General features: G+C 48.6%; 1 protein-coding gene across 3 annotated transcripts; it reads left to right on the top strand.

Moving 5' to 3' along the window:
* The first annotated feature begins 398 nt into the window (after positions 1 to 398).
* LOC149341481 (uncharacterized) lies at positions 399 to 24,462 on the top strand. 3 transcript variants are annotated; one of them, XM_089543587.1, is made up of 7 exons: positions 399 to 887; positions 8,115 to 8,267; positions 12,337 to 12,408; positions 14,997 to 15,333; positions 16,688 to 17,029; positions 21,630 to 21,911; positions 22,896 to 24,462. In XM_089543587.1, exons 2-7 carry the CDS (start codon positions 8,188 to 8,190, stop codon positions 23,733 to 23,735), a joined length of 1,953 nt encoding a protein of 650 aa, XP_089399713.1. In that variant the 5' UTR covers positions 399 to 887; positions 8,115 to 8,187; the 3' UTR covers positions 23,736 to 24,462. The 3 variants fall into 3 exon arrangements, with proteins under 3 accessions (XP_089399713.1, XP_089399715.1, XP_089399716.1); XM_089543589.1 differs by lacking the exon at positions 399 to 887 and adding an exon at positions 1,960 to 2,676; XM_089543590.1 differs by lacking the exon at positions 399 to 887 and adding an exon at positions 3,666 to 3,931.
* Positions 24,463 to 25,837: the final 1,375 nt, after the last annotated feature.

The following is a 25,837-nucleotide window of genomic DNA, read 5'->3' as shown; positions in this document are numbered from 1 at the left end:
TTATCAGAGACGCGTATGAAAATATTCAAAATATCCTACTTGAGCCGAACACCTCCAGCTCAGGACTGTCGGCAAAATAAACGTATTTGCGAGGCTGGCAATGGTGGCTGAACTCTCTGGTCAGCAAATCGCCGTACCGATTATTTTATGCGGTTAATTAGCCGTATAACAATAAGCTGTCAGGTGAAATTGTTCTGCAGCGCACGAAGCACATTCTAGGGACAAGCATTAAGGAAAAGAAATGTTAAAAGAGCCACCGCGGAGCAGTAATTTAGAAGCGCTTAATTTATGCCTACAAGGTCAAGAGCGGAGCGCACGCACGCTCGGTGCGGAACGCGCCCCCTACGAAAGGAAACAAAAAAGCCGTCCGATCCGAGAAGCGGGAGCGAAAAGCCTTCCTCTCTCCAGAATCTCTTGTCGCCGTGGGCGGCGGCCATTTTGCTGGATGTTGGCCTTGTTTTTTACTGGGCTCCGGCCGCAGCGTCTGGCCGCTAACCAGCGGTAACCAGCACAAACCTAAGAAAGCGTAACCAGTGGACCGGTCACCAGGTCGAAAGGCGCTGCTGCTTCGGGCATCTAGACGCGGCCACGCACGGCGCCGGGCGATTTCTTGTGTCCGTGCAGCTGAAATAGCCGTCGCGCCGGGAAGACTGTCCGTCAGCGTCGAATTTTCACCGGAGCCGGCGGCCCGGCGCCAACGGAACGGCACACCGGGCAACCTGACAATCGAGTGAAAGCTGTGCTTGTGCAACATCGGAGTTGGATTTGTGCTGGCGCATGTGCCGCCGACTGCGCGACAGACCACGACTCTGACCTGGGATAACCGAGGTCGGCTAAGCCTAAATGTGTTGACTTTTGATCTGGATGCCGGCGCCGAGCAGATGGAGGTAAGCGGCCACTTTCCTGACTCCGGGGTCACCGCGATCTAACGACGGCCGCTGCGCGATGCCGATGCATTCAACTCTGGCTGTGCATCTGCCAGCAGTTTCTGGACCAGCGATTGCCTTTGCTGTCGGCCTAATGGAATGCCCATTTCATTCTCCCAGCTTTTGAAATATTGGAGCGCTGAAGAAACGTGGTTTTTAGTTCTCTTTTCCGCACTGTGGTGCTCGTTTGAAACAGCTGAGTGCTACTCGTTGCGCCGAAAAAAAAAAAAAGCTGGAGTTCTGTGCCTGTAAATGTAGGCTGGCAGTCGTCGAAAAAAAAAATGCTCGTGATAGGCGAAACAATAGTCGGATCGCCATGTTTGTCTTTACTTGTTTTTTGTGCATGTTTGCTTTTCGGGCTCGCACGTCTCGCCGGTCCTGAGGAGGCGGCGCTAGGAGTGGGGGAGGGGCGCCGGAGGGGGAATTAGTAGTCATTGCAATTGGCGACGAGGACTTCGATCGAAAAAGACTGCCGATCGAAGACTGCGCCGGCGCCGCTGGTGCTTTCGAAATCTCAAGTTTAGTGTTTCCGTCACCGGCGGATAGCTCGCGGTCACGTCTGTGGACTGATTGTCATTCCGAGAGCGTCGTTCCTGTGCCTGGCCTTAGTTTGCTGCCGCGTGCATTGCTGCAGGACTTAAATTGGCGCGGCTGCAGGGATGCGAAACGAAAGAATTTGGGGTTGGATTGTTGGAGGAATTATTTGAGCTCCTAATCCTTCGGTTCCGCACTTTGCTTGCGCAACGATGTAAAGAGCAGGGAGTATGCAGTGCGCTGTTCGGTGGAATTAGTTGGAATGGGTAGGTGTCGCCATCTACTCGTGCGTGGAGCGGCGCCTCCGTCGTTTTCTGATAGTGATAGGCTTGTTGAATGTGTTTGTATTTGACGGCTGGAGGTGCGGGGAGGAGGGAATGAACTCGCCGGCTCCGTTGGCATGGCTCGGGACATGTCTGCTTGGGAAAGGAAGGATCGGCGGCAAGCACAGCCGAGCGGCAGCAGTGTTCTCCCCCCCCCCCCCCCCCCCCCATTTTCCGCGCCGCTTATTCCCTTTCCTTCTTGTTTCTTTTTTTGTCGTGTTGTGGCTCTCTCCCTTCACGGCATCTCTTTGTTCGGTGCGATCCATGTGTTCTAAACCCAGCTGTCGGAGTTGTACGACTGCATTGAGTGTCTGTGCTAAGAGGTCCAGGCCATTGTTTTAGAGCCAACGTTACGTGTCGCTGTCGAGTCGCGCCGAGGGCGCCGTCCGTTCAGCTAAGGAACCTATGCGATTGCGCTGTGAGAGATGCTAAGATATCAAGGGACGAACTTCGTAGATTGGGGGATTAATAAAGCCTTGTAAGACGTCGATACGCGCATGAATCTGTCGATCTTTGCGGTGCGGAGATGGCCTGCGAAACATGTGGTATGCGAAAACGATAAAGAAAAAGTAAAAATGATTGAGCAATAAAACAAAAATGTTCTCCCGCGGCGGCGTTGTCCATCGCCGTCGTCGCAAGGCAGCTAGGTAGCAAAGAGAAAGAAGGGGCGGCAGACGAAAACCCGAGACGGTAATTAACGAAAAGTTCGCCATTTTGAAAACGACACGGCGCGTTGAGGCCCGATTGGGGTCCCGACTTGTTATTTTTTGGTCTCTTCGCTTCCACCTTTTTGAAGTTACTTTTCTAATATCGTCGTTGTGAAAGATGTGTGGTCGACGGAGTCGAGTGAGCCTGCCCGTCTCGGAGCGTCCGGCCGACGGAGCGCCATCAAAGTAAGCCGATGGCTGCGATGCCTTTAATTGAAAGGTCGGCTCGTCGGTTAATTGTTTCGTCGCACGAATTTTGTCGATTGTGTGGCGTTTGTGGTATGCGTGGTATGCTGTGAACTAACTTGGAGTACTTTAAATACTGTTTGACAGCGCTTTTAAGTTCGAAGCGTTGAGGCCGTCCGTCCGGCCGTTTTCTACGCGAAGTCTTCTGGCGCTGATAGAAATGACCGGTCGGGTCAGCGACCGACGATGGCTCGGCGTCTACTGTCTGACGCTGCCGGCGTTAAGAGGAAGGTTTCTTGACCAGAGAAGCAGCAGCATTATTGTAGCAACTGGGCCCGTAGGCCCGGTGGCACTAAGTTTGTATTGCACGCGCTGTCGGTTGCATAAAAACCATACCCATTAACACATTTCGAACTAGCAGCTCGCCGGTCTTAAGATAGCTACATGTTACGACATCTGCATTTGTGTAACTAGTGTGCATGCGTGTCACAATGGGCGGCCGATAGGGAGTCTGCGGCCTTTCATGATTGAGTTCTTGGGATGACTTTCGGCGTGATTGTGTTGCATGCCCCTAGCGTTCGTAGCGCTCGCGGGCCGCCTTGAGGTCGTTTTTGTGTGGACTTCCAGTTGGTTCGTGAGGCGATCTTGCTGCTAATGCCCGTGTTGCGGTAGCAGGGCTCGCATCTGACCCCTACTGCGAAGACAGATACCAGTCAGCGATAGCGGGTGTACTAGAGTACAAATTTCGTAGACAGTGACAGTTGCCCGTCGCGAAGGGACCCAATAGTCGCCGTGCGATCCCGCGCTTTGGCGTTTCCTTGGGCGACCGCATTATTTGTCCGCCCTTTTATTTCTAGGGCGCGCCGAGCTGGTAGCGCGCGTGCGAAGCGAACAGTGGTGGTCGTGTTTTTGTCTCACGGGCCGTCGCATCCACCGGCGACGTTTGCCCAACACGCTTGGGCGTAGTGCGTGACCTACAATTCGCGCAGGCGGCCGATTCGTCGCAGTTTCAGCGCCGCACGGACACGGCGGAGGCCGCTTTTGCTGCTTGAGCGAGTACGGCTGGTTGCACTTCCGCCGCGAGTGTGTTCGAGGAGCGCGATGATTATTGGCGGGCGCATCTCGACCAGGCAGTGTGCGCACGCGACGCTCATTACGGAGTCGACGACGCTCGAGTGCAAACATGGCGGGGATACCTTTTGGCACCTCGTTGAAGGTGATGGGGCTCATCTACGATCGTCGCCTGCCTGCAAGGGTACGACACGGTTATCGACAGTGGTTCCTGCGGGCCATGTGCTTCAGCATGTGGCTCTGTCTGCATTTGTCAGACTTACTGCCCGCGTGGTGTCATCGAGTGCTTAGTGTAGTCTCATTCGCACTGAAATCTGGTGATGTCTTTAAAAGCCACATTCCAGGATTGTGAAGTGACTGGATTAAGCTGTAATGCAGGTCACCAAGGAAGACACTTCCTTACGAGCTCTCATGAACAGTCTTTTCGGGGGTGTTGGAAACGCCATCACGGAGCTGGCTTTCCGTGTTAAGTAGGTTTGATAATTAATCGCAGAGGCCCACTGTTTTCTTTTGATGTCACGCAACTTGTGTGACCAATACGGAATTGTGCTCGAGTATCTTAATGTTTCACTGATGTCTTTTGTAGTGGACTCCAGCATGCAGAATTTTGTGTCTGATGCACATTTCATGTAACACTTCATTATCATTCCTTGAACTTTGTCTTTTTTTCAGTTGCGTGGTCTGATACAGATATAATTGCTTCTGATACGCCAGGTTGGCAGCTGCTTTTAATACTGCTTAATGGGCCATAATGAGGCCAAGCTCTCAAGTGTTTTTTCTCTTGATGTCTTTAACATCAATATTGCTATCTTGCAGTATTAATCGTGATCAGTCTGGAGTGGAGATCAAATCTCGGAATAAAACTTCATAATCTGTTCTAGGGCTTCATGCAAACATTGGTGTTTCTTTTTGACCCTTCAAGGTTGTTGTGCTGCTCTCTGTAGGAAAGAAATTCTTCAGAATTCATTGCTGAGACATTTATTAATTGCATGATTTATTGAATCGCATGCAGCCTGCATTGCTCCAGCTTTTAAAAGCTCTTAATAAACAGAGGCAGCCACTACTGCGATTTTGTGCATTGTTATATCTTCTGAGGTCTCATGCGCAAAGCCAAGCTTTGCTTTGTTTGATATTCAGGGGGATTGAACGTTGTGTCAGCATTGAGACCATTGAGGGATGAGCTTTTAATTTCAAACATTTACTTTTTTGAATTTGAAGCAAAAATGATTCGCATGGCATAGCTGCAGCATTTGGCAAGTAATTTGCTGAGCTTTTTTTAGTGTGCCTGTAGAATTCAAAGATGATCAAAAGGAATGCAATTAACATAAGTTATTATTTGCTGCAGTTGGCACTGGAGCCAGTTATTGAGACGCAACACTCGGACATCAAGAGGGTGCTACAAGTGCAATCTCTTGTTCAGTGTGATCAAAACAGTTGCATTGATCAGTGTATGTGAATTTGGCGTTCTTGATTGCAGCAAACTCTATTTGTTACCACACTCATTTTTGCTTTTGTCAAGTCTTGTCGTCACAATTATGTTGGCAGAAAATGACAGAACATTAGTTAAGCAGCAACACGGAGATTGTACTTTGGTTGAAACATTCTCTTGTAGCTACGATGGAGAAATTTTTTGGGGTGGAAAAACTGTTGACAGACTTGACTATTGGCAACAAAATGTTTGGCGCCAGAGTTTGCTGCCTGCTTTAGGGTTTTCCGTTGTATTGGGACAAGAGCAATGGCCCGCCACAACCTAGAATGCTTGTTTTGTTTCCTGAGGGCACACGCTAAGTGGTTCGAAGCTGCCATTCTTGAATTGGCACTTCGATATCGTAGAGAGACGGTAAGAGAGCTTATGAAGGCTAGTCATTTGCAAAGGTGACTTCCATGAAATATGTCATGTCCCAGCTGTCTGGAGATAGGGGAAGGTACAGAACACTGCTATTGCCTCCTTCCATTTCCCACACCTTCCCCACTCATCCTGGAATGTTTAGCTTTATTCGGACTTAATGGATTACATATGGGCCCTAACAATGTAAGCGCTCATTTTTACCAAGCCCTAATAGTGGCCCCAAATAAAGTTATTCTTTCTACTCCCCCTTCAACTTTACCATGCATTTTCTTGTAGTGCCAGCAAGGTTGTAGCTTGCTCAAATCTACTGCAATATAACATTCTTCTAAAGAAGTTAACACTTGTGAACTTTGTGGCAAGGAACTACTGCAGCCACTTCTGCTCCAGCCTTTAGCTGGGGCTGCCGATATTAATGCTTTCGGTCCTTACCAGATGAGACGATATGACAAAGCTTAGATTGTATGTTTAAGATTTCCTGCAGGTAATGAAAAGGCATGGGCCGTAATGCCGGCAAACCACGAGTGTTCGACATAGTGAGACGGTGAAAAAATATAGGTTGCATTTTTTTTGTTCTTCCCCAGCATTAAATACCATAAGATATAAAAGTTGTACCCTGCTGTTTGCTTGTGGCTGTGTGGCTGTTGACATACTAAACCTACTTCTATACCAGACTTAATTTGTAGTATAGAGGACATCAGTATAGTAAGTTTCTACTACATTTTTATGTTTCGGTGTGAACAGGCAGAGAGAGAGCTCTACAGTCATTTACGTTTTCTTCATTGTTGAAGAGAAGCAGTGGAAGCCTATAGTAAATTGCACTCTCAGGTGTATATTTTTGTACTATGCTATTAATAATTGAATTCTTGCTTTATCTCTATAATTAAACAACTTCTAAATCTTAAATTGAAGGTTCATATTTAAAATAAGCTTTGTGCTCACTAAAATGAGGCACATTCATTTTGGTGGGACAACCTTTATATGCACAGATTTGTGCTGTGCCTGACCTGGAGAAATCACATTGGGACCGGCAGTGCATTGAATTTGTAGCTCGGAGAAGCTGGCCCCAGTTTGCTCGTCAGACACTTTTTTAAAAAGCTGTGCACTAAATGGATATTCACAGGGAAAAGGTGGAGACGTCGGGAGAGATGCTCGTTAGACACTTTTTGCCATCATCTTCTGAAGCACTGTTTGTAGCTTGCAGCAACTAGGTTGCCTTTTGCACTGCTGTATAAAGGGACCCAGAGGGCGAGTTGAAGTTGGCCTCTCATGTTAGACTACCGTGTTCTAATCATAATGAACACCACTTTCACGAGCACACGATGGCACATAGAAAACTGTGTTTTCTAAGAGGAAAGTTGGGGAGAGCAACGAAAGATGTCAAACTTTTAGCATACAAATCTCTCATACGGCCTTCCCTAGAATATGCATCTCTAGTATGGTCTCCTCGGCAGAAGATTCTTTCAACGGAAATAGAAAAGGTTCAAAGACGTGCAGCGAGATTTATTTGTTCAAAATACAGGAAAACAGATTTGGTAACGGAGATGTTGAACTCATGCAGTCTAGAAACATTAGAAAAAAGACTTAAAAAGCAGAGACTAAAAATACTTTACCAAATCATTTACGGAGAAATTAACATCAATAAAGAAAAATATCTGCAGCCTCCAGGTAGACTGAGCTCCCGCCTTAATCACCACAAAGCGATTCGGCCATACTTGACACGAACTAACATCTTTCGCTGCTCATTCTTTCCGGGTGCTATTGAGCACTGGAATAAACTGCCCGCTCACGTTGCTGAGTCTACAGATGTAGCGGCATTCCTGAATGCTCTTGGGGATTCCGTCTAGGCATGGGATTCTTGTAGATGTGCGCGTAACTGATTGTCCAATATTTCTTTTTGTATAGCAGGTGGTTCTACAGTGGTGTGAACTGTGTTGCGTTTCAATGCTCTCTTGTATTGTATGCTCGAAGAAGCTTGTTCATTCATGGTTATATATGCATTTTTTTTTTCTCTCTTCACTTTCCCTCCCTGTAATGACCCTCAAATGAGGGTTGACAGTATTCATAAATAAAAAATAAAATAAAAAGGAAGTTGTTAAAAGGGAGAAAAGATCTAAAATATGAAATGCAGGTATCTCCACTATTAGCCATCTCTGCAAGCAAACAATGGTAACACTAGGAGTTTTGCAGGTCTCAGTGCAGACCCTGGAGGTCAGGCTACACCAGCATGCACCGTCAGGCGATGATCATGGAGTTTCTTTCGGTGTTGATGTCGTGAGTTTGAATTGAGCTGTGGGAAAATTTTATACAGTGTCCTACATGCTTGTGTGCTCTCCAGTATCCTAAATTAGCTTATTTGCTGTCAGCTATCAGTAACATTCTTGTATCAAGAGCTTGAAGTGGCTTAATGCGTCAGCTGAAACCAAAGCGGTGCAGGCAGTCAGAAGGTGTTCAGTGATTGCTGCTTTTTGTCGGTTACGTATGACTTGTAACTGCATATGTATCGTTGTATGTTCCGCAGAGTATCTGTGGTGTCCGGGCTACAACTGATCACTGCTAGGAAGAGCAGCTGCAGCTTCCATTAGGCCATAACCATGGAGACCAACCCGTTTTTCCGAGGCATCCTGGGCCAGGCGCTTCCCCGACCACTTTTGAGGGCACCTCCCGAGCCAAGGTGAGCTGTGCATTTTGGTACCAGTGTATGTTCCCTTTTAAATTACATATGCAGGAAGTTTTTTGGAACTGAAAAATTGAAGTCCATACTGAGTGTACCATTGTTGGCATACTTGTGCTAGAGTGCAGTTCAACTTTGTGAGAATCTGTAATAGTGCTATTAGTAATTACCTTTGCCTGATCACTGGGAAAGAAGTAATTGCAAATGTCTTAATACATCACTTGTGATTCCATGCAAGGGCTTCCATGTGCTTTGCTCATTGGCTTCTCAAGGTGATTTGAATCAGAGATCAAGTAAAATTAACATTTATTGTCTTCTGATGGTTTATTGTACTGTGGCTGTAGTTCTTGCATAACCGTTGGTTGAGGTCAGTTGCATTTGTAACCAGCAGCATCCGAGATACTGTACATTATTTGAACAAATTTTTGGTAACCTTAAAGTTGAAACTATCAAGAGTCAACTGTATTAGTTAGTTTATGCTGCAAGCATGTGCGCCATCATGCCTTCAGCTAGAGCTGTATCTGCAATATCTCCGAATCTTATCTCTAAAGTTGTTTGTGCAGTGGGAGAAGATTGTGTTTCACAGCTTTTAAGGCTAGTGCCCTCGGTGCTGTTGCTGTTGTTCGCAGCGTGGATGCATCTCTGTGTACAACAAATGCTTGGACAGATAAGGAGGCGGCCATGTTGAGGAAGAAGCAATAGTGCAGAGTAACCTGTAGCATTAGTATTTCATTAAAGCTACAGTCCTTTCACTCGTTATTGTAAATTTGTTTTGTGAGCCAATCCGCTTTGTCACAGAAAATTTTACGTGTTGAATGAGCAAATGGATCGGCTGTAGCATTAAATGGCACCCATGCTGGTAGCACGCGAAGCAGCATACAATTTTTTCTAGGTCAGCAGGGTGTATAAATTGAAGAACCGCATGCATAAGCAGCATTGAAAGTTACAACTCGTTGATGAAAACCTGTGCTAGCAGGCTTCAGGATAGAGTATTACAGAGAGGTTTAGGTATTGAAAGGAAACATATCTGAAAATTGTATGCCAGAAGCAACAAAATAGCACAAAGACTTTGGAAAGATCCGTGCACAGTACTGACGCTGAAAGAAAAAGGAACGCCGACCAAAAGTTGTTGTTAAAAAGTTATACAAGGCTTCTGTGCGGAAGCCGAAACGTCAACAACCTTTGGTCTGCATTTCACAGTGCTGATGTACATTGTGTTTTAGTGAGCACATTAAAAAATACCTAAAAAATAGGGTGGTTGAAATAGAAAGAAAAATCATCAGGAATAAACTGTTATCAGCAGCGCATGTCAGCTTTGTTTTAATCACAGGAATTAGCTAGGAAGTAACTAAAATTTGAAATAACTTTGAATCAAGACCAATTTTCATTTAGTTGTCTTGAATTCACTTCTAGTCAACATTTGCACTAGGAGGTTATTTGGTTCTGTTTGATTTTGCACCACTGCAGCCATTCCTGGTGCTCAGTGCAGCCAGTCATTGCTTGCTCGAAGAGAACAATTCTACAAGGGATCGTTGTTGAACCTGGGCTCAGGCCAAAGTGAAGCCCAGGCCCAAGCTGCAGTGCAACAGGAGTAGAGGGCATTTGCAGGTAGTTTAGGCTCCTTTTGTCAGGAAGGAGGGAAACGGTTGACATTTCAGACAAGTTGCATCTGGGAAAGTAGTTAGTCGTGGCAAGTCACCCTGGACTTAAAGGGGTGGAGACACCAAATTTGTGGTTCGCGCGTTCTTAGTTTCAAACGTTTCTTATGGCTCCAGGAAGCATGATACACACTCAAAGATTCATATATTCACAGTGAATAATTTATTATAGCATTTTTAGGTGAACGATTTTCGGTTTCGGTTTCGGAACGCCGAGTTGTACAGTGACGTCACAGAGGGGGAAGATCAACTTCTTCGCTTGGTCACGTGGGCCCACAAAAGTTGTGACGCACCTACTGCTGCATCGTCTGCTTTCCCACACACGTGCTGACCAGCGCATATGAAAACAAACAACTGCACGTCTAGTCCCAGCAGCTCGGATTCTGACAGATCTGATTCCAACGAGTGAGGACATCGACTATTTTTTTGTTCGCACGCTAATATCGCCTTCGCGAGTTCGCGTGAGGATGCGAAACACTTTGCAAAATGCCAGTAAGCATCGCTGCGCCGCTCTACCCAAGCTGCGCCCACAACCGGTGTCACACTTCGCTGCCGTGCAGCAGTACCTGAGCGCTGCTTGGGATGGTGTACAAATATCACAAGAAAAGACAAGATCGCTTTGTTATCAGAACTGCCAGCTATACTCGAGCAGCGACAAAGCATGTCTGCTTATGTTGGGAGCTTTCGGCAACGGCACCGCTCGCGGGCGCTCCGGGCGACGAGCTCTGCTGCTGCCTGACTGCCGTGGTCGTCGCTAGGCCTATAGCCTGTTTAGCAAGCGGCCGGCGCTTCGGAAGTCGCCTGCGCTATAATAAAAGGCCTACTTTTCACAAATAGCTGTAGTGTTAACAGAATCATCTCACAATAAAATAATAGTATGGTCAATCTCCTCGACGCCTTCGGCAGCGGAGCTAGCGGGCGCCAGGCGAGCCGGACCCCGACGTCGCGCCAGCGGCAGCTGCTAGGCGCGGTTGTGAGAAATTTGCGCATATCACAGTTGTTACCTCTACTAGCAGCTCAGTATTGGTCAGCGATCCTCAAAAATGACACTTTTTTCACATTTCTTGTCCCATGGTTTATTATTTACGTCAAGAACACTCTTTAGCTCGCTTTCGGCAGACGGTATCCAGGCTGACCTACCGGCCGGCAGACTCGGCGTACTTCACGTCCGCACAAGAAAATACAAAACAGCCATGCTACCAGAAAGGATGCTTTCTAGATTCGAGATACGACAGCATGACTGTGCTAAAAGTGGATCTTTCGGCAGCGACACTGCCTGCGGCAACGCCGGCTGACGACCTGCGCGCTGGTCCCAGACTGCCCTAGTCGTCGCTAGGCCTAGCTGCTTTCGCATATCGACTCCGCAGCTGAGGGCGCTTCGGGACTGGCCAGCGCTCAGAAACGTGCTCCGCTCGGCACCCCTTTACTGTGAACTCGTCCCATAATAAAAGATATTCTCGATTTCCACGACGTCTTCAGCAACAGAGCTAGCAGACGGCAGGCGAACCGCACCAGGTAGCAGCAGCACAAAACCGGCTATGGGATGAAATTTGCTTGCATCGCAGTCATCACTTCTACCAGGAACTCGGTATTTGCCAACGATCGTCAGAAACGATGCATTTTTGATATTCATATATCCCAGGGTTTGCTATGAACGTGAACAAACAATACTATCGCGTTCTTCAGATGCCGGCGTTCGGCACGAAGACTGGCGCAGGCTGCCCGGCTCCAAGGAGTGCGCCCTATGTCCATCATGACGCTGCCGCTCTCCGCGCTCGCATTGGCTGCCGCTTCCCGTTGTTGTTGCCGCGAGCGGCCCGCCGTTGACATCTAGCAGGCCGGACGCAGGCAACGAGCTGCAATCGGACGTTGCGACGCTGTTCGCAACGGCGCGCCGCAAACCGAGCAAACGCGGCTCGCTGGTGCGTCGACTGCGCTCACGCGGCTGTGCCCCGCTCATCGTACGTCACTGTATTTTGGTATGACGTCACTAAAACTTTATTTTTCTACACCCCTTGTGACGTCATGGTTGATGGCGCTAGCGATAGGTCTAGAGCGGTGAGAGTGAGCATTTAGGTAATCTTTGGAACCGAATTAAAATATTTTTTAAACGTTTGTTGCGTCCAACACCTGGCTGTGACTGCCCTTGCATACATAGGAATCCCATAGCAGGCTTTTTATAGCTTCAAAATTTGGTGTCTCCACCCCTTTAAGGAGGAAAAGGGGCAAAATGAGAGAGAAGATGTTAAAGGTGCCTAGAATTATTGCTGCTGGCTCTCATGGCTTCTCTCGGAGAACTAACGTTTTCATAGAGCAGTGACAATTGTGCACGTAGTCTGTGTGTAGTTGACGTTTCTGTGCCCACATTTAACAAATGCTAAGATTACGTGTGACATGCTTTGTTGCTGCAGGAGACGCCATGAGCGACCTGAACCATCTTCCATTGCCTTGGACACGATGGAAGTGGAAGATCTTTCTATCAAGTAAGTTTCCGGTGCATAAGAGACTCTCATTATATCACTTCTCTGCCCTCCCCTCATTCTTTTAAGCTCCATACCTTTTCGTTATTCAGTGATTGCTTCCACTTCCTCCTAACCTGCCAGTTGTGTGAGCGAAGTTTCTGTACCTGGATGGTGAAAGCTCCTGTGAAAATGCCGAGCTCATAGAAAGAGAAGCTTCCTAATGGAAATACTATGTAAGCACGTGTATGGGCCACACCCTAGTTTTCAAGGGAAATATTAAGAAAAAATTCGTGTAAGGGCCGCACGGAAAATTTCCACGACCCACGCGGGAATGGCCCTCTGAATGCACGCGCCGTGGCCTCAGCGATCGACTCCGGCTGCGAGCAATGGTCCGCTTGATCACAGAGGCCACGCACACGCACAAGAGCTTCCAGGTGCCGCCCATAGATGACGCCTGATGCCGCGGGTCATAATCATCATCATCATCTTTTTTTTTTCTCCGTCACGAGCTCCCACTATAACGGTATCAATATCACCAGCTCCAGCTTTTTGTGGTTGTCAAAGGCACAGGAGTTGTGGTAGTGTTGGTAGCGTGTTAGTGCACCATAGTTGGGGCTTTCATGTGCTGTTGCCGAGCGTTGCAAGTTTAGCACGTATGAGCGAGCACCTTAATAGCTGTACGTCTGGGAGTTTGCTCTTGAAAATGCAAGCGTGCGGCAGGCAGGAAATTTGACGTGGCCGAGAAGTGCATCCGACGCTGGTGCAACCAAAAGGATGCAATGAGGAACACAAACTGCAAAAAGCGCGCTTTCCGAGGCAGGCAGTGCAAGTTTCCCGAACTGGAAGAAAGAGCAGCTCTGCTGTGTGATGGAAGTGAGGAACAACGGCTGCGCGTTGACAATGGACATGCTGCGCGGCTTCCTCAGCTGAGCATGCACCAGAGCACAGCACCAGCTCGGAGTCTGAGTCTGCGAGTGATAATTGAACGTAGAATAAATGCCGCTCATTCCCTGATTGGTGCGTTTTTACTTTGAAAAAAATAAAATAAAATAAAAATTTTTGCACATTGCGTGTATGGGCCGCACCCTGAAAATTGGCCCACGAATCTTGAAAAAAAAAAGCTATGCCCTTACACGTTTGTGCAGTAGATTCTAGCCAGCATGTAAATGTAAAAGCTGCCAACATGCTACTCTTATGTTAAACAGGGGATTTTTGAAGATGAAGGTGGTAGCAGAAGAGTGCAAAAGGTAGTTTAAAAAAAAAAAGGAATCATGTTCTCAAGGAACTAAGCTTGAGCTTGCTTTTTATTTGTTCACCTGTCGGCTGTGTTGTTGAAAGTCGTTCAGTGTAAGGTTATTTGTTTCTGTTGTTTGGGCTTTCTGCTGAGCCACAGCTCATTGGTGATATTTAATGCATATTTTCTCGGCAGTTGCTTTTCTTTAGTTTTGACCATACTTACTACCCTTTAGCAGTCAAGTTCTTTTTAAGCGAAAGCTTTACTGGCCTAGTCAAGCCAAGGTCATCGGCACCGCAATTTGACCTTCAAGTGGAGGAGTGGTGGAGGTGTGGCAGCCACATGACCTATCTTCTCTCATTCCCTTCTTTTTTCCGTTCAGGTGTCCACCGAGATATGAGACAGATACTGTGCCATTTTCTTTCCTCAAAAACCAATTTTCAATTTCCTCTTCCTTCCTTTCTTCTTTCACTCCCTCCTTTATCCCTTCCCTTATAGTGCAGTTTGGGTGTCCACTAAGATGTGACAGTTACTGGGCCATTTCCTTTCCTCAGAAACCAAACAAAACAAATGGACCTCCAGTGTTCATCGGGTTCATTGGCATTGGTGTTGACAGCGTTGTGGAGTCCCTTGATTTTGACGAAGGGAAAGGTGCACAACTGGCTTTGGTGTCCACCTGCAAAAACCTGCTTTCGCTCAATATTCTGTGCTTGGCAACGCTGAACCGCCAGCATTCTTTTTTTGTGCTATTTGTTCATAGATCAATGTATTGCTTACAATAACTCATAGGAGGTCATGGTACAACCTTTGTGCTCTGAGACCTGCTTCTATATAGGTAGTATTCACATTGACGTCACTCGGGCGGAGGCAGTAGCGGCGGCTCAGGTAGTGCTGGCAACCATGCTGGCTGCCTCCGTCATATTGATGGATCAAGCGGTGTGAACTCATTCGATTGTGAACTTGATTAATATCCTAGACGTCCAACATGAGTCAGCCAGGCACATCATACCTTGCTGACTACACGCTAGGTAGCTCTTTGCTGCGGTATTGACTCGTTTTTACTCGCAAACGATTGCCTGCTCATCCTGTGCCAAAGGTTGAAATGTCTGATATTAGAGGACTACTTGGTACACACAACTAGCTATGTGACACATGAACAAATGAAAGCAGAGAAATCCCTGGATGCACATAACTATCCGTGAGTGGCTTCATCCAAGAGCCGCAGCTCAAGAAGATTGACACAAAGTGCTCGCTGCACACCTTGCAGTGCATCGCTTTTACGTTGATATCGGTTCGGTAGAGTTGCCGAAACCAGTGTGCTTGATGCTTCGCTGACAGCTTGGGTAACTCGCTGCATTATCCGCAAACTGCGCAGGAAAGAACCAGTGCCAGCAGTGGCCCCTGTGCCAGCGGCTCCATCGCCGGAGGTTGTGCGCAGCTCAGGGGGGAGGCGCAAGGCAGGCCTGGGTCCCCAACGCCTCGGTCCGGACGACATCATTGTGCTGTCGGACGAGGAGAGTGGCCGCCTCAATGGGCATCGCCTGGTCAATGGGGCCACAGGCAGCAGCGGCTGGCAGCTGCAGCAAACACAGCCGCCGCAGCCGCCTCAGGCGCCCCTGTCCCAGCAGGAGCTGGCCGCCCGCCGGGCCCTGGTGCGGAGCCTGCGCCAGGAGCTGCGCAACGAGGAGATGAAGCTGGTGCTGTTAAAGAAGGTCAGTCGGGGCAGCCCGTGTCCCTCGGTGGACAGTGCTCCACGTACAGTCAAGCCCACTTATAACAAGATTGAAGCGCCAAAGAAATATCATTGTTGTAACCGATAATTGTTATAACCTGTTCATGCCCCGCAAAAAAATGGCAGATTTCAAAGCATTTAATGACAGGAAACTGGCTTACATTTCTTTACAGGAAAAAATCTGCAATTAGTCAGCTTTGACTGCTTCACAGCAGTGTTCACATTTCTTTGCACGGCATCTAACTGCTGCACATAAGCAAGTGGGAGGACTTTAGCAAAAATGAAGTCCCAGAGGGACTTGATGTATTAGGCTTCTTGATGCAACGCAACTTGCATAAGTTCCTGTCCGTCATCGTCGTCGTTTACGCCGGCGCCAGCTGCGATGATCGCGACGTCAGTGAGGTCATCATTTGTCAAAACTGCATCGTCGCCTCGCCGCGGTGGCTCAGTGGTTACGGCGCTCGGCTGCTGACCCGAAAGAGGCGGGTTCGATCCCGGCCGCGGCGGCCGAATTTCGATGAAGGCGAAATTCTAGAGGCCCTTGTGCTGTGCGATGTCAGTGCACGTTAAAAACCCCAGGTGGTCGAAATTTCCGGAGCCCTTCACTACGGCGTCCCTCATAGCCTGAGTTGCTTTGGGACGTTAAACCCCAATAAACCAATAAACCAAAACTGCATCGTGAGGGTGCTAGAAATCCTTGAGTCCAGCACTCCATTGTCATCACTGATCACCGATGACCGCACTGTCATTATTTTATCGGCGAGAGCTTCGTGAGCCTCCTCATCACTGGCATCCCAAGCGAAGCTCCATTTCTGGAAGCAATTCTTGACAGGAAATCCGAGGACCTTGTAGGACCGAGGGAAAAGTGGCAGTATACAGGAGAAAAAAATCCACTAGCAGTGCGTGTGTGCACCTCACTGACTGATGTGAGTATGTACGTCATTGATGTCGACTTTTCTGAGGAGAAAAAAAAAAGAGGGTTCATTACGCGAGCAAATGTGCTATTTGCTGCTCTGGTTGGGTTGCATCCGACTGAAGCATTGTAGATGACTTCACTGCTATGCATTCCCTACACTTATGAGCCTGGTAGCTGCCTTGATGAGGAAGCTGTGGAGTTGATGTATTCCCAAATGGGGCACCCTGAGTTGTAACTTATCCTTCCATCTCTGATGCTGCACATGTCACGTGTTAAAGCCCCTCAGACAGGCCATTCTGAAAGAACACTGTGCGTCAGTGATTCCTGCACGCTACAGTTTACATTGTGTGTGATGCGGCTTCACTTGCCAAAGCACGCATGCACGTCGAAATCCTGACTGGTGGGAATCGTGGCGCAGGTGCGTCAGAGCCAGCTGCTGCAGCGAGCGGAGCCTGCACGACCTGCACCGCCAGTGCCACCTCCGAGCATGCCGTCTGCAAGAGCATCGACTGTGGTGCCAACAGCAGCGCCTCCTCTTGCCCCACCGCCTCGCAATGCACCAACTGTGGTGGCCAACCCAGGCCACAGCCTTGGGGCCTCGGGCAAGATGGCGTTGAGCAACCACCACCATCACCACCACCACCACCACCATCATCACCATCACCACCAGCAGCAGCAGCCGCCACCACCCCAGCCGCAGCAGCCTCACCAAGGGTCCAACAGCAGGGGCACACCTGACCTGGTGGGTGTCAATGCCAGGGTGAGTACAGCCGTGCGGATTTCTCCACATATCTGCTTCCTCCTCCACTTCTGGTGTGCTTTTGAACTATCACGGGTATACAGCGAATCTTTGTGTGGGTAATGATCGCTCTAACCTCTGCTGGGACGTGAAGGGTTCGTGTCCATCCACAAACAGTGTCTCCCTAATGGCCACCACATGCAAGGAAAGCCAGTTGTGGCAGGGCAGACATTCCCTACTGAGCAAGAAGGTTTTGAGTGGCTCTGCTCATGAAGAGCCTAGTTGGTCCTGCTTTGCATTGATGCAAAGAACGGGCTCATGTGTACACAAAGAGCATTTTGTTGCAGCAGTGAGACATGACTGCTCTTTTTTTTTTTTAATGTCGCCCATTCCGGTTGAAGCCTGTGCATTGCTGTGGTAGTGTTTATTTTTGTACCAAGAAAAAGGCAAAAATTAGTCGTGAGCATTACAGTAGAACCCTGCTGTTATGTTCCCTGGCGCTGTATTTTCTCAGCTACGACATTTTCGTAAGCAAGTCGTATTTAAGCCCCCATTGAAACCCGTGCAGTAGACTCGGCCGTACGTTGCAGCCATGGAATTGTTTCCACGTTGTACGTCGCGTATGTCGTTTCGGGATAGTGCTTCACCCCATGCCAACATTTTGATAGCCTGTGTTTAGAGTTAATTGGTCCATTCGAACTTTCGGATAATTTGGACATTTTTTCCAGTCTCTCGAAGCCTGAAGTGACGAGGTTTTACATACTATGTTTCTCGGCTGTTTTTTTTTTTTCCCCATGTCCTCGTGCAAGTTGTAACAGCGGGGTTCTACTGCATCAATTTCATGAACATCGCAAGTTAGTTGTGAGCTGCGATGGGCGAATTGGTTTTAACCTTTTTGATATGTTTTATTGATAGTCATGAATACTGCTTGTGAACTCTTGGTACTTTCATTTAGAGGGGGGGAAGTCGGTGAAACCTCAGCCAACGGAAATAGTTAGTGCCAAACCTTAACAAAAATAGGTATTCCCAGAAGCGAGGAAACGAAAGCATCTCATACACCTAAAAGTGTGTACTGCTTTCCTTAGCAGTGTACTATTCATTTGACCAGTCAGAGCAGTCAACTGATGCATTGAATCATTGAAGGTGTAAAGGGGAGCGCAGGCACTAAAAAAATTTGAGAGAAATATGCATGGTTTTTGCACATTGTGCACAGTGCGCTTTGCAATTTTTATAAATTCATATCATCTTGAAATTCGTATTAATCATGATGGTATCATTGATGTTCTACTGTGTAATGCGGGGGGGTATACAGTTGAATCCCGCTACAACGAAATCGGCGGGGCGTACGAAAAATTTCGTTGTCGAGAAATTACAGACGAGTCGAGCAAAAAAAAAATTTATTTCCGGAAGTCCGTAAGCTTTGTCTGCTTGCGTTTTGCTGCCAGCAGCGGTGTCACGCGACTCTCACACTCTGTTATGAGAGCCATCGCAACGTCGTCGTCGTGAGAGCCCAGAAACTTCCTAATAACATCGAAGGCATCCATCACCTGCGACGAGGTTGCCAAGGCGGATGAATCCTGGGCGGAGTCGTCTTCAGCTTCGGACGGCGGCTCTTCTGGCTCGCGAACACTTTTAATGATGTCCTCATCACTCAGCTCCTAGGTAAACAAGCACATCCGCATCAGCGTTGAGGAAATCATCCAGCTCGATATCACCAGGGATGTCTCCTGCATCCTGAAGGGATTTCCAGGCCGTACTGATCCCCGGAGTCGACGATGATGGAGCGTCATCCTCCGCGGCTGCAGCTGTGCTGGTCTCCTCCTGGTCAACAAACCCGGCGTGCTTGAAGCAGTTGTTGATCAAGGTGGACCGCGTCACGCTCCACGCAGCAGCTATAATCTGAAGAGCCATGAAGAGGTCCACCTTCGTCTCCCTGCCCGTCTCGATATTCAAAAGAATACGCTGAATCAGCCTCTCCCGATAAGCACACTTCACGCTTCTGATAATGCCTTGATCCAGCGGCTGAATGATCGAAGTGCAGTTAGGCGGGAAGAATCTCACCTCAACGCTTGACAGCTTGACGTCGTTGATGCGGTGGGCAGAACAATTGTCCAAGAGCAAACAAACCTTTCGCTTCTGCCTGCTCATGTCGCGGTCAAGTGCCGTAAGCCAGTCCGCAAATATGGCACGGGTCATCCACGACCACCCGTTAGCGAAGTACTTTACGGGAAGGCTTCTGTTTCCCTTGAAGCAGCGTGGTTTAGCACTTTTCCCAATAACTAACGGGGGACGCCTGTCCGACCCATCCATATTCGTGCACAGCAGCACAGTCACTCTTTTCTTGTTGTGCTTGCCACCCTGGCAACGCTGCCCTTTAAAATCTAGCGTCCTCGCTGGCAGCATCTCATAAAAGAGGCCCGTCTTGTCCGCGTTATAAATATCGGACGGCACGTAGCCGCTCATGATATCAGCCACGTTGTCCACCACCCATTCTGAGGCGCCGCCAGTGTCCGCGGAACTTGCTTCCCCGCGCAAAACTTTTCCGACGACGTTGTGCCTCGCTTTGAAGCGATTGAGCCAACCTGTGCTGGCCTTAAAGTCATCCAGGCCTAGCAAACAGGCATAATTGAGGGCCTTCTGCTGAACAATGCTGCCGCTAAGCGGGATGTTCTTGGCTCGCGTTTCGACAAACCAGGTGTAGACAGCCTTATCGAGCTCTTCGTATGTTGGCTGCGTCACCTTCTTGTGTTGAGCTGAAGTGCCCGACGCAAGTGCCTTGCCGATGTTTTCTTTCTCTTCAGTATCGTTGACAACGAACTCGGCGCAATGCCAAAATCTGCGGCAATAATTGACTTCTTCCTGCTTTCTGCTTCGGCGATAATACGCGTTTTTTCTTCTAGCGAAAGAAACCTCCGCTTCTTCGCTGGCGGCGACATCCTAGGAATTCAGCAGAGCAGAGACGCGACGAGACCACGCTAAACGGTGCACATACAAAGGAAGAAATGGTGATGCGGAGTGGGCTTCTTCCTGCACTGACTTCCGGTGAATTCCAGTCCGCCTCGCATTTTCCTTTTTTTTTTTTTTTTTTTCTCCGACAGGGCACGAAGCTCCGCCCACCAGTCCGCAGACTGCCTGAAACGCGCTCGGTGCCTAGCAGACGACGTGGCCGAAGACTCTAGCAGATGGCGTGCGCTGGCGCATTTTACACGCGCTTTCGAGGAGCCCCTCTTCGCTTGGAGGCCGCGAACGCTTACCAGCCAACACCGCTCGTGTGTGATCATGACGTGCTTTCCTGCTTGACAGGAAACCGCGAGCACCATGACAGCGAGCAAAGAGCCAATGAGCGGGGCGTGACGCCACTTCAAAAATCACGTGGGCGTCTGGAGGAGAAAAAAAAAAAGCAAATGAGCAGTGTGCGCGAGGAGGATGTTCGATTGAGTGCGCGCACCCCCCCAGTGGTGTGCGATGCAAAAAAATTAACGGCGGGAACGGGAAAGTCGCCCTTCAGCACTTAACTTCTGAAGAAAGACAAGACGGAGGGGCCACTCACCCGCGAAAATTCGCAAAAAAAATTCGTAGAAGTGGACACGTGCTCGCAAAGTACTTTGTTTTTGAGGAAATTTTAATACATTAAGTCCTATGGGGGTTTCACGGGGAATGCAAATTACTTCGTTGTGGTGAAAATTTCGTTGAAACGGCGTTCGTTGTACCGGGATTCAACTGTACTCGTGCCATGCATCAAATTTAATGCCTTTAAGTGTTTACTGCATTAAGTTTTAATGACATTCACGTAGTGCCACAAGCGTAAATTTAATGGCATTAGCCTTACTGCCATCTGCGACCTAGTGAGTTCACCGCAACTAATTCGCCCGAGAAATACTTGCTCTCATCCCCATTCCACACGCAGAAAAGCATGCAACTTTGTTAACTTCAACTTTCTAACCAGTAGCAAATGGTTAATTCATAATTTTCAGTCAGATGAGGCATGTCTGCTGCATTTTTGAAATGGCAAAGGGAGCCATTTTTACTACCGTTTCTGACAGGTACTCTCGGCTTGTGTACTGACATGCGAGTTTACTGCTAGTTTTTTTACTTGTCAAGCAAGAATAGCGGTATTTTCTGGAGAGTAATTTTTATATTGCATTTGAACAACATTCCCGAGATATTCTGCTCATTAGCACTGTTTATATTCAGGTGAAATCTTTCATTGCATCGCAAGCGTTATCGTAATCGTGACTTTCGTATAATGGCATCAAATGTGGACGTGTAGCACCAAGTCCAAAAATAATGGTGTTAGCAAACTTTAGGCCTTAATCATTTACTGCCATTTCTTATGTGCGTGTGGCACGGTCCTTAGCCTCGCATTGTATCGCAGGCTAGCATTGCTACGTACTTTTTGCAATCACATTCATATGTAGCATGTGTGATGGCTGTTCATGATGTTTTCGTGCAAGTGGCCACTCATTTTCGCTTTTATAGAATACTTCGTTTCGAGTGGCTCTGGAGACACTCTACTACTGACGCAGTGGCCGCATCACTGTGTGCATATGGAATGTGGTTGGAACTTCGCATTGAGACCAGGCAAGACCTACTGCAACCAAGTGTGTTATTGTGTGTGCAGCTTCGCAACCAGGGCCCATCTCCAAGTGGTGTACTCCAGGGGAGTCTCAGCTCGGGAGCTGCGCTGCGGGCCAGCAGCAACGCTGCAGCGAATCTGGGGCAGCTGCAGCAGAATGTGCTCAGATTGCCTGCCAGCGCAGCCACTGCTGCAGGCATCAACAACTTGGCTGGTTCGCTGTCTCGAGCAGGCCCTCACGGCTCGCAGCACTTCACCAGCAACCACTCGGCACCCGGTGCTGCTCATCAGGTTGCCAGCACAGCCAACCAGCCCCCCCAGTCTCAGGTATGGTATTCTGAGAAAACGGCGGAGGCAAACGTGAATGGGTGCATTCAGGCTGTTTTAAAGTGCCCTGCGATGCTAGTCAAGCATGTGGTTTTTATTATTTCGGCAGCAGAAATGTGGTGCCAGCCAGATTGGAGCTGCCTTTCCGACTGGTTGGGCATCCAGTTTGAACCTCGTTTTCTCATGCTCGGGAAATGGATCCAAAATGTGATGTCTCTAGGTGTTCTCTACGTGTTGTTAGCTTTTTGAATTGAAAAAAAAAAAAAAACTGAAAAGAAGTAGCAGAAGTAAATGAAAACTAATAAGAATAATGCTAGGGGTGACACTTTCCATTTCGCTTCAAGTTATTGTGGAGGCGAGCGCTGCTGCTCAAACTACCAATTTTGAGAAGGCAAAAAAAAAAGAAACAGCCGACACTTCATGGCTGAAAATGAGAAGAGAAAAGCCAACAGGGGACGGGGAACTGGTTGTAGGATTCCACTCCTACGAGCACCAAAGGGGTTACAAGGAAACATCAGGGAGCCCCCTTTGTTGTGTTGCCGCCCTTGCCCTGTCTGCGCCGTGTGTGAACGACACTGTCAGAATGTATGTGGTCTCCCCTGGCAAGGCAACAGTTGCCTGCAAGCTTCTTCTGCATGTGTGCAAGGCACGGTTCTGATTGGTAGCGTCCAGTCTTGGCGCTAAGCGAGTGAAATGCATTTTTGTCTGTTCTTTTTATATTGTATTTGTAACTGGAATAACTTTTGTTTGCATGATCTGATTTCAATAATTCTCTTTGCGCTGGTGTCTGAAATGTGTGAGGAATCCCTTTAACCAGAATTATCAGCAATGAAAAAAGACATTGCAGTGCACCTTTAGGGTGGCTCTTCATGTGCCAAATACAGGCCGTGTGAGTAGTTTACTAAATGTTTGAAAACAAGTGTCGGGGATTCTGTTTAGGGCCTTTGTGGGGATGAAAAATTGAGACAACGGTTATGCTTGCAGGGAACACCACCCAGCTTGACTCCTGCCACCGACAACCAGAGCCCCGCGCAACGCCAAGCAGCAGCAAAGTTGGCTCTTCGCAAGCAGCTAGAAAAGACATTGCTCCAGATTCCGCCGCCCAAGCCTCCTCCACCGGAGATGCACTTTGTGCCCAATGCCAGCAGCCCCGAGTTCGTATACCTGCTGGGACTGGAGACCGTTGTGGGTTTCCTAACAGACGGAGAAGCCAGCTCACGCGCTGCGCCCCCGGAGCCATTTGCCTGCAGTCAGTGCGGCCTGGACTTCACACCCGTGTGGAAGTGGCAAGACACGCGACGCGCCGGCCGACCATCGGTCATCTGCGAGGCCTGCGTCACTTCCAACCTGAAGAAGGCCCTCAAGGCAGAGCACACGCACCGTCTCAAGACGGCCTTTGTCAAAGCCCTCCAACAGGAGCAGGAGATCGAGCAGCGCCTGGCGAGCGGTGCCGCGCCGTCGCCTCCTCCATCTTCGACTCCGCCGCCCGCTGCGCACTCGCCACGCCTGGGCTCAGCGGCTGGTGCCGGTGGCTTCCTGCCCAAGCTTAGCGCCCAGCAACTGCTCCAGGCACAGCAGCTACAGCAGCAGCTGGCTGCACTGCCTGGGGCCCAACACCAGGCGGGTGGCGGTGGCCCTCAGCCAGCCCATGTGCTGCCCTTTGGACCCCTTCTGGCAGCCTACTCGTACCAGATGCTGAGCGCTGCCAGTGCGGCAGGTGCACCAGGAAAGCTGCCCCCCGCGCCTGATCTCCACCGGCAGTACCTGCTAGACATGATCCCACCACGCTCGATGGCTCAGGGCTCGCTCAACTGGAAGACGTGATGACTCTGCCCCTGCAGTTAATGGGAAATGACGTTGCCTGTCTGGCAGCACCTCTGAAGCATGTCGGTGGCGCTCTCTCTTCGAGGCACTGCGTGGTAGCTGCAGCAGTAGATCGGTAGAGGTGTTGCAGCAGTGGTGGGTCAGAGGTGCGCAGACTGTAGTACTGCGGTTGTGCCCCTTCTGTAGTCCGCTCTGCCTAATTGTGGCCCACAGTGCGGAGTCTCTTTGTGCGCCAGTCAAGGCAGCCCTGGTGTGTGTTGCCAGAACAGGAACACTTTTCACACATGTTCACCGGAAAGACTGGAGCAAGGAGGACCTCTTGCATATTTGTCAGTGCAAGCATGCACGCGTTGAGGACTTTTATTGCCTGGTTTCTTATTGTCCGTGAAGGCAGTATTTAAGCTCTCTAAGTTTTTTTTTCCCCCTTTCTCTTCCGACCTTCCCTCTCTTCACATTTCTTTCTCCATATGTGTGCGAGTATATATGTGTGTGTGTGTGCGTATGTGCGCAAACACGCACGTGCGTTGCAGTCTTCATGTCCGCACTTGCAGTGACGGGACGCTACAGTGCTGCGAGTGTTGCTTTGTTTTTGTTGTCACCACGCAAAATACCCGGAGTTGGGGCTGTGGAAACCAGTTAGCCTGGGACTAAGGATTTTGTAAACAGAGATTCTGGATAACAGCTTCAATAAAGGGTGATCCAGTGGAGGGTAACCCTCCAAAAATTGTGTGGTTGCATGGCTCAATGCTTAGACTACAGAAGAGTTGAATAATGTGGTCCTGTGAGTGATTGACAGTTCAGCCTAGAACTTTTAAGGAGCTAGGAGAAAAACTTTTTGGTTCCTGGGTCAAATTAGTCCTAATGGTGGTGCACGTGCATTCAGCTGGAACAGGGTGGAAAAAGGCGCGGGTTAGAACCTGGCCGCAGCGGTCGAATTTCGATGGAGGCGAAATTGTAGAGGCCCGTGTTCTGTGCGATATTAATGCACGTTAAAGAACCCCAGGTGGCCGAAATTTCCGGAGCCCTTCACTACGGTGTCTTCATAGCCTGAGTCACTTTGGGACGTTTAACCACATAAACCAAACCAAAAGAGTTCTAGTGCTAACATCAGAACTGCTCAAGGGAGTGATTACTCATTAGCCTCACCCCTAGTGCAGTCATATGGCTACAAAGGAAACTTTCACATAGACCTCTTAGTTTAAATTCCTCTTGCTCTGAGGTTCGAGCCCAGGACCACCACCTCACCAGAGTAGTCGCTTTATCAGCTGAGCTAACCGGGTTGGCTAGCACATTATATACTCCACTTGGCGGGATTCCCACAAAAGCATTTCTGCTTGGTGCAAAAAAAATTCACAAATTTAATGAATAGAAATTTTTTTTACTGCATAAAGATATCAGTGTATTACATTTGTCAAAAATAAGCCGTCTAACTGGTTTGCATCTGGGCATTGCAGCATGATTTTTTTTTGCATTTTCCGCATTCCTAATCCCTCGACAATAGGGGAGGGGTATTTTTGCTGTCCTTTGATTCAGACCACAGAGAATGCCAGCGTTATATGGTGGCCATCGTACCAATTTTGGAGCTTCAACTGAATGGCATGGGTAGCAAAAAATATTGAGATAATTTGGACCACGCCGACAGGTGTCGCTGCCACCACTTGTGTTTATAGTTTTTCTTGCGGTGGTGGTATATTTGTAGTGTAGGGCAGTTGGGCATGTCGTGAGGATGGCCAAGATTATTCACTGCGGTGCCTAGATCTTGTGGCATGCTTCGATTTGCTTTCGCTGGAGTCAGTGGCCGAACAAAATATGAACATGAGTTCTACATTTTTACCGAATTAAAGATGGCACCTCTGGGATGGTCTTGGAACGTTCAAGACATGGGCGTCCGGAAGGGGATGCGGTTGCCCCCCCTGGAATTTCGGATATTTTTTATGCACTAGTAGGAAACAACCACACAGCTTGATGTGCACGCTTAGGTGATATTCACTTTTCAGATTTCGCTTATTGAGTTGAATTCTTTGTTCATAAATAGATTCCAATGTATGCTCTCCAAGCCTAGCACTAATTTGCTGTTTCTAATTTTTGTTTCATGTGGGTAG

Source organism: Amblyomma mixtum, chromosome 5 (genome assembly GCF_055824585.1).
Source record: "Amblyomma mixtum isolate Tamu chromosome 5, ASM5582458v1, whole genome shotgun sequence".
NCBI classification, from domain to species: Eukaryota; Metazoa; Arthropoda; class Arachnida; order Ixodida; family Ixodidae; genus Amblyomma; species Amblyomma mixtum.
The sequence above is the reverse complement of the archived record's forward strand: the minus strand, read 5'-3'. Positions and strand labels throughout refer to the sequence as shown.